This window comes from Haliotis asinina, chromosome 6 (assembly GCF_037392515.1).
Source record: "Haliotis asinina isolate JCU_RB_2024 chromosome 6, JCU_Hal_asi_v2, whole genome shotgun sequence".
Taxonomy (NCBI): Eukaryota; Metazoa; Mollusca; class Gastropoda; order Lepetellida; family Haliotidae; genus Haliotis; species Haliotis asinina.
The window spans coordinates 20,943,471-20,961,012 of record NC_090285.1 but is presented as its reverse complement, the minus strand read 5'-3'; the positions used below and the strand labels follow the sequence as shown (position 1 = coordinate 20,961,012).

At 38.4% G+C, this 17,542-nt stretch overlaps 1 protein-coding gene across 2 annotated transcripts; it reads right to left on the bottom strand.

Annotated features, from left to right (window-relative positions):
• Positions 1 to 4,751: 4,751 nt before the first annotated feature.
• LOC137287336 (nascent polypeptide-associated complex subunit alpha, muscle-specific form-like) lies at positions 4,752 to 15,988 on the bottom strand. Of its 2 annotated transcripts, none has more exons than XM_067819585.1 (2): positions 15,913 to 15,988; positions 4,752 to 8,933 (listed from the first exon to the last, which is right to left on the bottom strand). In XM_067819585.1, the coding sequence occupies exon 2, from the start codon at positions 8,860 to 8,862 to the stop codon at positions 4,903 to 4,905; it is 3,960 nt and encodes a 1,319-aa protein (XP_067675686.1). In that variant the 5' UTR covers positions 8,863 to 8,933; positions 15,913 to 15,988; the 3' UTR covers positions 4,752 to 4,902. The 2 variants fall into 2 exon arrangements, with proteins under 2 accessions (XP_067675686.1, XP_067675687.1); XM_067819586.1 differs by having other exon boundaries at positions 15,928 to 15,980.
• Between the last annotated feature and the right edge of the window lie 1,554 nt (positions 15,989 to 17,542).

Below are 17,542 nucleotides of genomic sequence, written 5' to 3'. Positions count from 1 at the left end.
GAAAGAGGCGAAGTGTATCTTTGGAAATATTTCACTCACTTTTATCACAGTTTTAATGCAGCTACATATGGTGGCTTAGACTAATTCTGGGTTCATAGTGCTAGGTTACCAGTATATTTGTGGTCATTAACATTGCCACAGCACACCAAACCACTGGCTTTCTGCTCTCTGGCAGACTCTCTAACCTTTGGACCACAGAGGAGTGAGACATTTGGGATGGATGACACTGAATGATATTCCTGTTCTTCTAGGTGATGTGAAGAAGAGCCTGATCTTAAGACATGGCTAGACATGCTGGTTAGTTAGTTAGTTAGTTAGTTAGTTAGTTAGTTAGTTAGTTAGTTTTATGCCGCACCCAGCAATATTCCAGCTATATGGCGGCGGTCTGTAAATAATCGAGTCTGGACCAGACAATCCATATCAACAACATAAGCATCGATCTGGGAACCGGTGACACGTGTCAACCAGGTCAGAGAGCCTGACCATGCGATCCCGTCAGTCGCCTCTTACGACAAGCATAATCCTGGTTTTACAGTGCCTGGTAATACCTTGCTACCATTAACATTGACACAGGACACTGAACCACTGCTTTCGAATCAGACACTGTTTAGTTTAATGCTGCACTCATCAATATTCCAGCTATATGGCAGCGGTCTATCCTGTGATCAACAGCATGAACATCTACAGAATTGGGTTACGATAACGTGTCAACCAATTCGGCAGGCCTGACCATCCCATCCTGTTAGTAGTCTCCTACAAGCATGGGTTACTGAAGGTCAATTTTAAGAGTGATCCTCAAATGCCTACTGCACGAGTGATTTTGGATGGATGCCACTTTGACCAATATTCAAGTTATCACCATGATCAAGATTGTTACATAAAGTCATGCAGGTCAGAAGACTCAGATGTGTCCCACCTTAGTGAAACCTCAGGGTACAGACGACACAAAACAATCAGAATGGACCAAGATTTGAACCCATTATGATCATGTCAGCAGAGGGTTCAAAGAGAGTCCGAAGTGTTGTATGCTGACTGGATCAGAGTATGTTTGGTTCCATACCGCTTTTAGCAATAATCCAGCAATATCATGGTGAGGACACCAGAATTGGCATCACATGTTGCAGTCATATGGGGAACTGAACCCTGATCGAGATGACAAGAGAACGCTTTAACCACTGCCTCGACAGGACCAGAAAGATTATAATGAATCCACGAGCAGTTAATCCTCCTTGGATCAAGGGAGAAAACTTTCATTGAATCATAGGATCTTGCATCACTGAGCCACCATGCCTTTCCCTGTGCACGTACATTTGTCGGCTTCACAATGATTTCGACTCACTGTGCGCATGGTGAGGGTGTAAAAAATATCTTCTGGCCACATTCCGGTTTCGTTGTATGCTTTACCAATAGTGTAAACACACTGATAGTGTACAAATCGACAAAACCTCATCAAATGTATAGTTTTATATCAAATATATCTGATCTCAATTCATTTATGACACAATGGTCGAGATCAGCTAAATAAAGAGCTTAATTTATGTTAACAAGTTCTTGTATAAACACATCTCACCGCCATCATCCTTCCTGCGCATCCCCTTCTAACAACTGAACCCCCACCCCTCGTTATATACCTCTGATTTCCCAACACAGTATGTTTATCTCCTAAGTATGTACCCGTCTGTCACACATAAATGATCTTTAGAACAGCCTTTATTCAGAGTGTATTTACTTATTTGGTAAACATACAACCAAACCGAAACTAGGTCTGAGGATATTATTTACACAATCTGCACATCTTCCACATCTACCAGATGCATAACAAAGACAATTTGTACCATTATGTTTATTCTGTCATAGAGAAAACATAGATGCATGTATTGCATGGTCTCAAAATTGCCTCATATTGCATCTTCTGGGGAAATATTCACTGACAGATAAGAATGAGTTTATCTCAATAAATCATATTCTAAAAAAATGTCTTGAATCTATCACAATTCTTAGAGCAAAAACATAACTCTTACTTTCAAACACAATTTCATCAGTACTGAGCACAGTTATAACAATACACAAACAAAACATAAGACCTCTTCACTAGCATAAAAGATAATTTTTCTTGACATAACAAATTCCCTTCACTCTGAACCATCATGTGAGCATGCCTCAGCAGATGGAATTTTTCAAAATTCTTTTGGTTGCATGAATTGAGTCCTCGGTTTTAGATGTTTGACAAGAATGACTGATTATTCAAAAATAACACATCAACAATGAAAATACTTGAACATTGTGTTTGCTATCAGCTGTTAAACTCGGATATATTACTGAAAGTATATGTGTGTGTACTTTGTATGTAAATATTATGTTTCAACCTGTAAAAAGACAAAAGTTTACCTGAAAAGGTTTAGTTACAGACTCAATACTTTCACATCCAGAATTTGTTCTACACTTTTGGGGTTGAAGTTTACTATACATATTCTTGAAATATTTCATTGGAAAGTAATCCTGCATTTTCCCACCTATATTCAGTGACACTAATCAAAAGTGTCAAGTTATCAGCTATTTCATTCCCATGGAAAGGTTTCTAGATTGGAAAAATATTAACTCGATGTTTAACTCCTCAGCTAGTTGTGAAAAAGATCATCTACATTAGTTAGGTATGATCATTCTTTTTATTATTATCTTTTATTATAATGGAAGACTTTACCATGAACTGGGATTCCTGGCACTAAAAAAAGAAAAACAAAAAACAAAAAAACTTTCCGTAAATATCAGCCTCTGATGACACAGAAAGAAGTTTTTCTTACAAAAATTAGCTGCTCACATGATTGAAATGAATCCATAAATCTTCTGTTTCAATCATTGGTTGTGTAATCAGACCAGTACATTACAGTTATATATACTACCCATCAAAAGTTTAGACTCACTCGTGTAAATATATAAATATAGCCACTTACTTCAGGCAATTGTTCAAAACTACATTTTGCAAAATATTCCATAAACTAATGTACTGTAAAACAACACAATACATAGTTTTGGACCTTGGGAGCTGTGCCAATTTACACTTACCAGAGGGGTACACAAAGTACACAGTCTAGACTACCAGTTGTCTGACTTTCATTTTGTGGAAGTCGCGGTGGCTAGGCGGCTGACTTTGAATGCTGGCGATTTGGTGCCCGACTCTGAGGGTGTGGGTTCAAATCCTGGATGGGACTCAACCAAAAAAGTACTAGAATTTGTACTTTACCAAGAAAGTGAAATCCTAAATATGACATAAGTTGTGTTGTAAAACAAATTGTAAAACTGAAAAGATTACTGTCATGACTTCGGTGATGATAAAAATCAGTTTCACTGACAAAACATTACACCAAAAAGTAGCTGTTCACATGTACGATATTTGCACATGCATGCTTTTCAGCAGTTTGATACATGATCCTCATGCATTTCATCTGGTAAATCAATCTTTGATGTAGCCATATATATATACAGGCTGCGTTAGTCCGGACCCCGACAATCCGAACAATAACCAGGTGTAACCAATCTTGTTTACTATGTAAACTCATTACCTGTTGATTCAGTAATCCGGTGCTTCACTCTGTGTATCCGGACGTTAATCAGCGGTAATAGATTAGCTAATTACACATAGTTTTGCTTCATTAATCCGGCGGTACATCAAAAACGTTCGGATAATCCCTTCACACCATGAGCCCCATTCAGTGGTAATTGATAAGTGACACTTCTGAGTTGAACATGTCGTTAGTTTGTGATTTCGATCAATTAGTAGGTCTCACTTTTGGTTAGTTGGAGTAACACCTGTCATGCTTACTTCCTGTATAAAACACTGGTCATGTCAAAATGAGATCAGCTAACGCTTGTCAGTCATAATGGCAAGTCCCGCCCCTAGGCGTAAAACATGTGAAATTACTGCCGCACAAAAAAGAGAAATTTGTAGATACAAAGAGAAAACCCTAATGCCAGTTTTGACCTTATGTGTAAACATTTTGGTCAAGAATTCGGACATTCTGTTTAAAAAAAATAGAGCACAATTGAAATTGCAAGAGCACAATTTCGGACATTGGATATGTTATGTGATTGGCCACAGATGCTTAATCTCTGAGAAGCTCTGAGAAACTGCCTGGTCCGAAGTAAAAAGCTCCACCATTCAGAATTGTTACCGTCATGTAGATTTCTTTTACAGCTGAGTTTTGTTACGTGTATGTATAATCAATCCAGACATGATTGTATGCATTGATTGGTTTTTATATGAATATTCAAGTTGTTATGTCTACAAACTGTAATAAAGTCTTTTGAAACGTTTATGTTCGTATGTTTTTGTATTGCCATGTCAAAAGGAAGTAATTCTACTGTAGTTGTGTTCATAAAAGTTCGTTTCAACGTTTTTGATGAAAAACAGAAGTGTCCGGATTAATGCGACCTGACTGTACACACACATAACACATAGTGAGTGTTTTAAGTAAGTTCAAACTTTTGACAGGTAGCATAGAACGATTCGCATGAATAATGGTTCCTGTAATTTGTCCAGCAGATACCTTTCTGAATTCTGCACCATAGATGTTATACTTACCAGAGAATCTCAAGGGTGAAAATGGCTAAAGAAATTACAGATATTGCAAACAGTCTCACTACATAGACTGTTGTAACTCCCACACTTTTACACAGACTGACATGTTTCCTTAAACAGCACATATGCTGCAGTTCAGTGGAAGATTGTCTCTCCCAAAAATGTTTACCAGTGCTTGAAACAAAAAGACTTTATAAAACTATTTCATGTAAATAATTGCAAAAATAACATTAAAAAAACTAACAAAAAGTAACACTAACATAAAGCTTAACGAAATGAGATTAAACATTGTTGAGGCAAATAAGGCACCATAAACTTTCTGATATCTACTTTCTTTTTGCACGTTTTGCTACTGGTTCAGAAAATGTCTGATAATTATCATCTCCTAACTTAATGTTCCGCCACTTATTTTTTGCACACATTAAGTCTAAGGCCTGTGTTCTGCATGTTTCAGGACAGACCTTAGGCATCTTGAAGCGAGTCCTCTTGGTACCAGCTTTTCCGCGGAACAATGGGGGCAGTTTGTCGTCTAGCACAACAAAACACAATTTGAGGGAGTGTTCTAACTTTGAATTAAGACACATATCTAAATAGCTCGGAACCTTGTCCGTCAATTTACAACAAACTTTGTTGAGTGAAAACACAGACGCTATCTTAAGTTCCATGAACCCTTTGTCCATCTCTTCGCATACATCCATGTTGTTGGAGCGTAACAACTCTGTCACTGGCACTGGAACTAATGGAATCTTATTTTCATCTTGCTTTTTGATCAACATAACACTGCTTGTATCAATCTGAGTCTTTGGTGCAGCCATTGTTTCAGTGAAATTCTGTTCGAGAGAAGTAATTGTTTCAGTAGAATTCTGTTCTAGAGAAGCCATAAGATCAGCAGATGTCAACTTCACAGGCTTACCTGAGTTTGCTTGAGCCACCAAGGCAGAGTAAAGAGAAGAGGGGACAACATACACTTTTTTTTGCTGGTTAATAGGGTTTACAATGTTCAAAGGGGCTCCAGGAACAGATGGAACCTGCATAAAATTGGACGAAAACAGTGGAGTCACTGGTACAGTCACATTTGAATTTACAGTTAGTAATTGTTTTGGTCTGAGTCTGGGTTGTACAACATGCACGGGGGCTGACTGAGGGAGCACATTTGATTTAGCTGTTAATGATAGATCCTCTTGACCTGTTAATGTAAGGAAGCTGTTCAGAATTTTTTGGTTCCTGAGGAGGGTCTGCTGAGAATTTTCTTGGGATATCGTTGTGTTTGTGGCTAGTTGTAAAGTGTTGGCAGTTGAGATTATATTTTTTTCGGAGGCAGTGCCTTCAGGTAGCTTGGTGTGGGTGCCTGTGACTGAACTGAAAACCTTTGGTGAAGCAGTGACATGATCTACCAAGGCATGGTGAACTGTAGTTACATTATCTTGGCTTACAAGCTCAGTACTTTGCTTAGCTGAATTTTTCTCTAATGAATTTTGTTCGGAAGGCTGCAAAGGAAACTGTTGATTTTCTCTGATGGCAGTGTCTTCAGGAAGCTTTGTATTGACCTTTACAACATAATTAAATGCATTTTGTAATTGGGTGACACGTTTCACCATGGTTTGGTTTATTACATCTGAGTGTTGCTGTTGCACTGAATTTGGATGAAGCGAAGTTGTGGGTACTGAATTTGGATGAAATGACATTGTAGGTACTGAATTTGGATAAAGCGACATTGTAGGTACTGAAGTTGGATGAAGCAAAGGTGGGAGCACTGAATTTGCATGAAGTGAATTGGGGTTCACTGAACTTGGATTGGGTGTAGTTTCCTGTCCTACAGTTTTCTCATCTGAAGTCTGTCCTGGAGATGACAGAGGAACATTTTCTTTTGGTGTCACCTTTGATGGTGACATTGGTTTTGGAAGAGGAGATGGCATCTTTGATATTTCTGTCAGTCTTGCCACCTCAGTAGAACCAAAATTTAAACTTTTTTTGACAACTTTTCTACATGATGAAGGTTCATATCCAGGACTCAAAGTTTCAACTTTAATAGATGCCACAGGTACAGGACAAGGGTCTTTGGATGCATCTGTGTCCGCAGAAGTGTGACACAAGGTTTCACGTGTTGTCTGTTTCACAGACCCATTCTTTTTAGTTTTATCATTTGATGAAACATTTTTCAGATGGGTGGGTCTGGAATTTGAAGGAGCTACCTTCTTCTCCAGAGGTTCTGTCTTGATTTTATTCAATGGTACTGGAAGAAATGAATCTTCAGACTTCTGTGAAGAACTCCCTTCGCCAGAGACTGAGGCTCTTGTAGAAGAATTGGATGAAGGAGAACTGATGCTTCCGGTGTCTTTAACCAGGTATTGAGGCTGGAAACTTGCATTTGAAGAAATAGATTTGGTCATGGTTGGTGGAATGAAGACACGAACCTCGCGAGGAGGAGATTTTTCCTTCTGCTTTGCTTTAGGATCAGGTACATGAATGTTTTCAACATCCACTTCGTCTTCACTTTCACGATCATCTGTTTGTGAGCTTTTTCCTTCTATTTCGGGCACAGGAGACTCTGCATGTTGAGGTACTTTCTTTTGTTTTTTGGGTTGTCTTCTAAAAGGTTCAACTACTATTTCACATCCATCAAATGGGTCTTTCCTCACTGCTAATGTCTGTTTTCGCCGTGAAGCTTTAGGTGCTGGAGCAGTTTCTTTGGGAACCTCAGCCATCCAAAAGCAATCTTCTTCTGCACATCTGTGACCGACCTTTTTCCTTTTAGTCTTGAGTTCTAACTTATTCTGCTCGGACAATGTCTTGTGATTCTCCACAGCATTTGCAACTGCCTGTACATAGGCTTGCAGATTATTTGGAGAGAATTCTATGGCAAACTTTGGCTTCACTGAGGTTCCAGCAAATGTAATCTTATCTTCTACATTCTCCCTGTGCTGGTCCTTAATGATAACAACAGGCTTATCATCATCTTTATCCGCATCTTTCACCTCTGATGTATTTATCTCAGTTTCATTTTTTTCTGGCTGCTTTTTATGCATCTCCTGCTGCTCTTTGAGGGGTTTTTCCAAACGTCCTTTGGGCAGAATATTTGGTAGCTGCTTAGACTGGACCTTGCTGGACTCGTCCTTAGTAACAGATGATGACTTCTTGTGCTCTATTCTGCTCCTGACTTTCTTCAACAAATTGTTTAGTATTGGGTTGGCAGCAGAGGGGCTTTTTTTGTTCCTCCCAGCTGACTTGTCATTTGGAGTGATCTCTTTCTTGATAACAGTCTTTTTTTTAACACCAGCTTGATGAGGTTTCAGAATGCTAACAGTATTTGACATGTTGGTAGGTGTGGCCTGTTCTACTGGGACAAGCTGGAGTTGCCCTGATGGAGTTTGGATAATCTGCAAACTGGGCTGTTGGGTGATTTTTGGATTACTTGATGGCAGTGCACCCTCAGATGGAGCGGACACTACCTGTATTGCATTTTGGGATACATTCTGCAAGCTTGTCTGATGCATTATTTGGGGATTACTTGGTGGCTTATTCTTCTTTACAGCCTCCGATAGAGCTGTCATTACCTGTACTGCATTCAGAGACTGATTCTGCAAGCTTGGCTGATGCATGATTTGGGGGTTGCTTGGTAGTGTAGTTTTATTTGTAGCTTGAGACGGAGCTGCCATTACCTGTATTGCATTTTGAGGTACGATTTGAATGTTGCTTCCAAGAGAATTCTGCAAAACTGAGGCACTAGCAGATGACTGACTTTGCATGATCTGAATGTTTTGTGTGGGTTGGTTCTGAATCAACTGAACAGCATTTGATGCTGGCAAGGTTGACGTACTTACACACTGCATAACAGGCAAAGTCTGGCCAATCACAGAGCCCGTACTGCTGCCTGCCATGAACTTAGTGCTGGAAATGACATGCAGGGGGGTCCCAGAGTTCTGTAGCACCGGCAGACTTGACATGATCACCGGCGATACTGATGACCCTGGCGATGTGAGGAGCCTCATTGGTCCCTGGCCCATAGATTCAGATCCTTGGGACACTCTGGTCAGTGTTTGGTTGGGCATAATGACTGGCACAAAGCTTTGCTGCATTGAGCCAACTTTGGGATTTGGGGACTTCACACTTGCTGTTGGATCCACAGAGCCACTGTTGAGAAATGCTATATTTTCTTCAGCCTTGATGTCCACATTAAAGGAGTGTTGCTTATTCATGACTACATGATCATTGTATTTGGGAATGACAAAGGTTATATTTCCTTCAGCCTTGACTTCCGCATCAATGGAGGAGAGTTGCTTATTCATGATGACACAATCATTGGGTGGGGAATATTTCTTCTTGGTGCATCCCCACGGTTTCGAGTTTATCCATTTTTCTGAAAGTGAAAGAAAAGAATGTCTGTTATTTGTTAAAATTTCCCATTGACCTAAACCTCCATGTCTTTTCTTCTCTCTCTCTCTGTCTCTCTCTCACACACACACACACACATAGACACACACACACACTTGCCAGCTATTGGATACTACTGCGTAAAAGATAAAGTCAGACAATCCAGTGCTTTATGCATGTTTTTCCTTAATGTGACCTTTGAGCACTAGTACAAACCATACACCAGAAATCTGCCCAGGGTTTTGCTCTACACATCTAGAAAGTCACCATGACTTAAAAAATCAGTTTTAGCTTAAGTGTCAAAAGCAGTCATTTGAGCATCATATACTTAAATTTTTCAAACATGTCAAAATGTTCATGCATATTCTTTTGTATATGACACTAGCTTGATTAAATCTTGTCATATGTCACTACTGATCATCAAACCCTGGAAAGACTCTACTTATCAAATTGTATTGCCAATGAAAAGGATCTATCATGCTAACAAATAATAATAATATATACAACCCAACAAAAGTTTAGAGTCACTTACAGCACTCACTATATTTTATGTATATGTACATGGTTATATCGAATATGAGCAAATATTGTGCATGTGAACAGCTGTGTTTTGATGTGAGTCTTGTTAAGAATTTGCCAATTTCCACTGAGTTCCATCTTTTATTGACCTCGTGAAAATAATCATTTCAACAATACAAATTTGTTTTACAATACATTCATTCATGTGCACCCAGTACCTTTACACAGCATGTACTATTTTGCAAAATCTAGTTTAAAATAGTTGACACTACGACAGAAGCCACTCTCTTCCCACAGAGGTTACTTGTCATATCTTCCTACGAACCTCTGTTCTAATACGGCCATAATTCGCGGTTCTCATAAAATCCCGTAGCGGCTAAAAATGGCAGCAGATTTATTTCCATTTTTTCTGTCCAATCAGAATACGTGTTACATCGACCTGGATTCAACTTGACAAAGGCAAGCAATGTGGAGAAACAAATATGACATGACTGAGTTCTGTCTAGAAGAAACATTTGAGTATCACGCTCGGGAAGAGGTTCTAGTTTTCACGATGCATCCGGAAATTACCGAAATCTTGCGAACGATCACTTTTGAAACAAGGTCGCTGATTGCACTACTAAATCTGATTGCCTCCAATCACAATTCTTGAACACTCGCACCATGAAAGGGCCGTATTAGAACAGAGGTTACGTGGGAAGATATGACAAGTAACCACTTTGGGAAGAGAATGGAAAGAAGCAAGTGGCTACATTTTCACGTGTGGCTACTTTTCATGGATGGCTACTTTTCATGGGTAGTATATAACACTAAACCTATGCGTGAAAAATATATATACTTCTTAAATTGTGTGTGATCATTTGTGTCATCTGCCACAAAACATATGTTTCCCTGTGTATTTCATTTTGCCTGAATATTCCGTCAAACATGCAGGTTTGCGCGTTTGGATGAACCCTGTCAACTGGTGAGCGAGTCAGTGAGTTTAGTTTTAAGTCACTTTTTAGCAACATTCCAGCAATATTATGGCGGGGGACACCAGAAAATGGGCTTCACACATTGTACCCATGTGAGGAATCGAACCTGGGTCTTCGGCGTGACGAGTGAATGCTTTAACCACTAGGTTACCCCACTGCCACCTCCAAGTGGACTGAACACAAATATTTAACATGTTGAACCCAAGATGGGAATTCAGACCTGACAAGGAAATGTTTTAACCTCTAGGCTACATACCGCTTCTACTTTCAACAAGGACACAGTAACCATGACGAAGAGTCACTTAAATTGGTCAGAATTAAGGTCTTCCGTGTTGAAAAACTGATTGTTGTTTATAGCCAAATTTATCAGTATTCTAGCAACATGATGGCAGTCCAGTCTATAAGTAATTGCGCCTCGACCTGACGACCCCGTGATTGACAACATGAGCATGTGTCAAATGAAACCAATTGGTTTGTCAGCAGCATCTTACAACAAGCATAGAATTCTGAAGACAAAATACGAATTGGGGGAAAGAACATAGAGATGCAGATCTCAGACCTTTACCCCTTTAGTAGCATGAGGTATGGTCCCAACACATCTGGAAACAAACCCCAGGGGTGTCGTGCCAGGAAGGCTTAAAAGTTATTTTTCAGATGCCCCGGGAAGGCTAATTTCCACGGAAGAAGGGGAGTACCACCACAGCTAATGATACGGTGCCAAGAATCATAATCCATGTCTGGAGTAGTTAGATTTATTTTCAAAACATTGTTATCCTAGAGTGGTTATCTTTGTCGCATGTTTATAATTTAATTCAAGTGGCGTTTGTATTTCAGACGTATTTAATTATCAAAATAACGGATAATAGTCACTTGGTGCTGCATTGCAAGTACTGTGAAGGCTACGCTCATTGAACTGAGAACCTCACGATTTTAGACTTCCTGGACATGAACCAAACCAGGTGACACATGGGATTAACACTCAGGAAGATTGGTTCCTGTCAATAGAAACACTTCAAGACATGGATTCCTGGAATTCGGGCATCTTTGACAACTAGTCTACATACATTGCATAAGTGAGTGAGTGAGTGAGTGAGTTTAGTTTTACGCTGCACTCAGCAATATTACAGCTATATGGCGGCTGTCTGTAAATAATCGAGTCTGGACCAGACAATCTAGTGATCAACAACATGAGCATCAATCTGTGCAATTGGGAACCGATGACATATGCCAACCAAGTCAGCAAGCCTGACCACCCGATCCCGATAGTCGCCTCTTACGACAAGCATAGTTGCTTTTTATGGACTTTGCATGAGGTATTCAAAGCAGTTGTACCGTGAAGATTGATATTTTGATGTGGTAACATTTATTTTGGCTTAAAATGTTCTGAACAGTAGTTTGAATCTTGAAAGAGTGACTGTGCTGTTTAGTCAAAATGTGTGTACATGCGACTAACTTGGGATTCCTGGAAACTTTGTTTTCATCATTTGGGGATAAATCAAGGCCAAGCTTTCCTCAAAGTGTACGAACATAACAGCGACTGCCTTGTGGGAAGGATGGCACAGCAGAACTCTGGTGGTTCAATTTTTTGACATATATATATTATTGAGACATGATGGAGTATGAGTAGCACAGATTTGGTGTTTCGCCAGACCGTTATCTTGTGAATTTCCCATTCTAAATGGAAACAAATATACCATTTTCCAGGTAGGTAAATGTTTACTAACATTTTAATGCACAATTCTGTATAGATAGGGCCAAGGGGTGTATTTTGGCAAGGCATTCTCATATATGTGTTAGATATTGTTTATGTAAGGGGCTGTGTATTGTAATTGAATGCTTTTTATAATAGAGGGTAATATGATAGTGAAATTCCCATATAATTGTGGAGGAAATATCATTTAATTGTATTTTTTGAGTTTGAATAAATGCTTTTTATCAGCATTTCCATCACATCTGTTGTGTTGATATCAGTCATGTTGGTGGTCAAGCTGAAGTAGCGTGGCCATCTTGTATATACATGCATAGTGAAGCGCCTTCAAATCAGACGCATGTTCAATCCAAAAATTTCAAACTGCATATGTGGCAAATTTCCGAATCAGCGTCAAAATCCATGGAGTTCTTGTTGTTATGACCCGCCATCATTGTGGTCAAATGGAGGTAGTTCTCGCAATAAGACTTGTTAATGCGCGGTGAAACGTCCTAAAATCAGATAGCGTCAATGCAGAATCAATGCCGGCTGATTTTTCTGAACAACCAATCAGAATCCAGTATTTTCTTGAGTCATGGTAGAATTGATTTTATAATTAATTAATCAAAGTCATTAAATTTGTCTTGTTCCAAATACTTCATATTGTAATTCAGCATGATTTATTAAAAGATTTATTTGGATTTAATATTAAATGGGCACTGATGTGCAGTGAATAATGTTTCTCACCAACGGTCTAATTATGAAACCAAGCAGCAAATTGGTCAGCACCCACTCCCTTGAATGTGACGGACAAAGGGACTGGACTCCTGTCCACATTAGCAGAATTTCTTCACCCTAGAAAGTGAGGAGGCCGGATGCCCATCACATGCCAATATTTAAAAATATCCATGGTATTCCTTATCTGATTGTAACAAAATATCCCAGCAGTGCAGTTTTTTTCTGATTCTGGATGATATAGTGATTGATCCAATTTGATTCTATTTCTGTGTTTTTGCCTCGATATTTAAACATGTCATGTGAAAATATGATGTCTACATACACAAAGCAAGCAATTTGTTTCATAAAAGTCCGAAAGATTGCAAAGTTTTATATTTAGATAGTTTTGAGGGTTGGCCCAGCTGTCATAACAAACATCATACGTAAATGTTGGTAGCTACGACCCTGGTTTATTATCTATGATAATAAAAAAACACCCAGTTGATTTATCTGAATTCGTAAACTAATAACGATTTTGCCATTGGTAGAGAAATCTGAACATTTTCTTACGTAAAAAAAACCCCAGATTATACCCATTTACCCAAGTACACAACAAATACCTATGTGCATTTCTTGTGTAAACAACGAAGTCCCATTGGTATCCTCAAGACAGTTTCGGTCCAAAAGTGTTTTCAGGCTGCATGCAACACAGAGATTACATCTTCCTTACTGTAACTCGCATTTGATGGTATAAACCTACATGTGTTATCTGTCATCATTCACTTGATGGTCAGTTAATGAATTTATAACGGGTATAAATAGTGTTAACAGTAATAACACCACTAAAATTACTCGACATAGGTTCCCATTTGGCATTTCTTCTGTCTGGAGTAAATACTGAACATTATAAATTAAGCTCTGTAGTGGCAAATGTATTGCATGTTATGTAATATCTGCATATAAGTGATGCAAGAGAGTTTATCAGCTGAGTTACAAAAACAAACATCGATCAAACGATTAACCGATAACACACTGATTGATTAATTACTTCCACAACACATTTGTCAAAAAGCCAGTGTTTATGAGTGTAGATTTACGCAATCTATACTGAATACACCCTGTCGTAAAGTACGAGTGTGAAAACTACATCCTTCCTACAAAAAATTAACCACCGCTGCCTTGATTGATTAATTGTTGTTCATTATTGGCTAAATGATGGCAGACATCATACAGTTAGTTGCCATGTGTGCTGTCTTGGGTGACCAGTGGGATTATGTATACACCAGTGTGAAAAATTCTCAAACAATGTGTCACTTTTTGGCATATTTAACCGTTGAAAGACACAAGACATAGGGCATGATTATTTAGCAGCTGCAAATGAATATAATATCGTTCTTTTATGTGGATATTGATGGATACATTCCTGAATGAGGTAATAGCCTGACATTGTTGCTATAACTTTCGTCTGTCTTAAATTTAATATTTGCATTTTGTTTCAATTTATTTCTTGGGGCATTCAGCTGAATCTGTATTACAGAAAACATGCACTAGGTCACGAATATGGTGTGTGTAAAATATGATTCACGTTGGCAACCTATACAATGTTTAGATATTAAAATCATGTTAGAAATGCACTGTAAGTTTAAGCAGACCATGTGGGGTTTTTTTTTATTAACTTTCAAAATGCATACAAATGTGACAAGGAACTAATTAGGTTTATAAGACAAAATATAAAGACCTACACTGACTTCGTTATTTTTTCAGACCTTACGTGCTTTTTTATATCACCGGCAGATGAGTAAACTTCTTGGTGTTTGATTTGTTTTCACAATAACCAAGTAAAATAACTTCATCTTTGTTGATCAGTCTACACGTAAACTATCAATTGTGCATATGGGAGGCTCAGCAGAGATCACGAACCAGTCACGAATTCTGGGATATCATCTGTGTGCTCCTGGGAGAACAACAATAACAAATGAAAACACCAGTCCACAGAAATTGTTCTGCATCAGTGCCCCTTTAATGTTCTCTTATGAATAATCATTATTATTACATGTTTAAAAACACTTCGCTAAGAGTTCAAAGGCCCAGGCAGTACTTTATCAGGTGACTAATTACACTTTTTGTATCATGTAACATTGTATTGATGTCAATATGCCTTGAACTATTATAATGTTACGGCACTCAGATGCAAGCGTCCTCTTACTGTAACTATAACAGTACAAGTGTGAGTACTTTACTACACTATACATGGGGGTAGAGCACACTGTATTTCTTAAGTTTAGTATGCTTAACTTGCTGCCAATCACCGCAATTTGTATGTACACTAAATTTTAGTGAAAGTCTTATTACAACAAAAAGGACAGTAAACATTTTGAAAATTTTTCAGATTATTCAATTATTCAGCAATGAAAAAATGAAATTATGATGTTTTTCCTCTTCTGACTGCCTGTGGTATTAATTCATTGCCTCTGTCCTTGCCGACTATATCCTTGTCATAAGGGACATCTTCTATGAGCTAATCATCAAACAGAAATTTGAAAATATAACCAGTGTATATGTAGCAATCACATCACTTGGCATACTACTTATCAGTTAGAGTGTGCATAAGGTAGCTGATCAAACGACTCGGGTTAATATCCTTGACGTTTATGTTATTTTTTTTTAAAAGGAATATAAGACTCTCAACACCGGTGCGTGGTGCACGGAAACCTGACCTTATCTATGGATACCCTACATTCACAATATATTGGAAACTTGTTTCCATTTATGTGGTGCTTAAACAATTTCCGTCACCATCCCTAACAGATAACGGAGGCATTAATATGACAAGCACGGAGGGTGGAGATGAGAAATTCATCGTATTTCTGTATCCATACAACCAAATGTATTGGCCTATTGGACGGAAGTACGAAGCAAATATCCAACGCGGTTGTTTTCGAAACTGCTTAGCGGAAACTTATTCTTTTCATAACCGTGTTTACGAAATAACCCAAAGTGTAATGCATTCTTAAAACATTACATATCACCTCCCCGCGAGTTACAAACACAAAGATGAATTGTCATACCGTAATCTGGTCTACCATTTTCAGCCGAGACAAATTGTTGTTCTCTCGTGGGCGGCCATTACTAGCGGTGTCATAGAAATTTTGTTCCCTGCAGAAAACAGTCGTAGTTTGGAAATGGCGTCGCTTCCTGTGTCATGTGACACGTTTCGAAGAGAACTTGAATAATATCGAATTGACAACATTTATTATGTTAAAACCCAACGCGATAAGATAAATACAAATTATTTGAGCGTGCTATCCAAATGGTTTCTGACATTACCAGCTTATGGGATAACTAGACTGCATATGTTATCATTAGTGTTGATTTCGTCGTAATTCAAATGATCTGATGCAAGTGCATTCTTAGGCGTAAAGAACATGCGTAAGTGTTGGCGTAATATGAATTTTTTTTTAAAAACAAAATCTCGATTATTCCTGTAATGATGCTTTTTGCACAATATTCATCTTAGCGCTTTGTACACTACACTGAAAAGACCTCCATCCTCCTCCTCCCCATCTTTATGTAGAAACAATTACCACAATAATTTCATCACGAAATGGATGAGATATCAATTCGATACAATAATCCAACAAACATGATACCTCGATGTGATAATCATGCAAACATGCCTGGACCAGACAGTACAGATAGGGTTTGGATGTCAAACAAACATTTATCATCCAAATCTGTGTTCCACATGAGATATATCGCCTGTGTGATATCAGACGATATCTCCTAGGAGTTATCGTTTTGCCAGTAGATTTTACACAATTCCCTGACTATAGTGATAGTTTCATAATCTAAAACAAAATGTTCGGGTGTATTTGAAGTGTGTGAAAAATATGACATATTGCCGATCTGATCTGATTCGCCATTGATGCTTGAGGGTTGTAGTTCCATAACTTCTTTCTTGTTAATCCTATAATTTGACAAAGCTGGAGAAGTGTTTATAACGCTTTGTGACAGTTTTACACTTTATTTTTGAGGGCAGTGTGACAGAGTCAGTAAACATTTAATTAATGTCCATTCCATTCCTCACATGCAATAAGATATCTGAATTGATTATTAATGTAAACAAAAATGTCTGAAAGTAGTTTTCAAAAGGACAGCTGCTGTTAACACGTGTTCTCGCGATACTTTTGCGTTCTTTAACATGTTTTGGGAGGGATCGTTTATTCTTTCATTCATTCACATATGTACTTCTTTCTTTTATTCTTTTTCTTTATTTCTGTCATTCATTCACATAATTCTTGCTCTTAATTCTCACGGTAATTCATTCATTCATTGTAAATTCCGACTTATACAATAAACTGGCTGAAGTTCTGTTATACACAGCTGAATTTGCGCTGGGAACGAGCCAAGTCACTGTGTGCATTGGATCATGACGAGGCCATGTTAATTAGTACAAATGTTAAAGAAAGCAAGCGAGTGACCTATCCCTGTTTTAGAGTATCCCTGAGTAGGATAGTAATCTGAAATATAACCATAAATTATCTCACGTTTTGTCGTGAACAGGAACCCGAACTGCGACTAACAGGGTCGGGTGGTCATGCTCACTGACTTGGTTGACTCATGTCATGTGGATCGATGCCCATGATGTGTATCACTGGAATGACTGGTGCACAATTTGATACTTTTGAGGGCTGGGGG

Bases quoted from the DNA above. Each gene is read 5' to 3' on its own strand.
- LOC137287336 (XM_067819585.1), bottom strand. From the start codon at position 8,862: ATGAATAAGCAACTCTCCTCCATTGATGCGGAAGTCAAGGCTGAAGGA.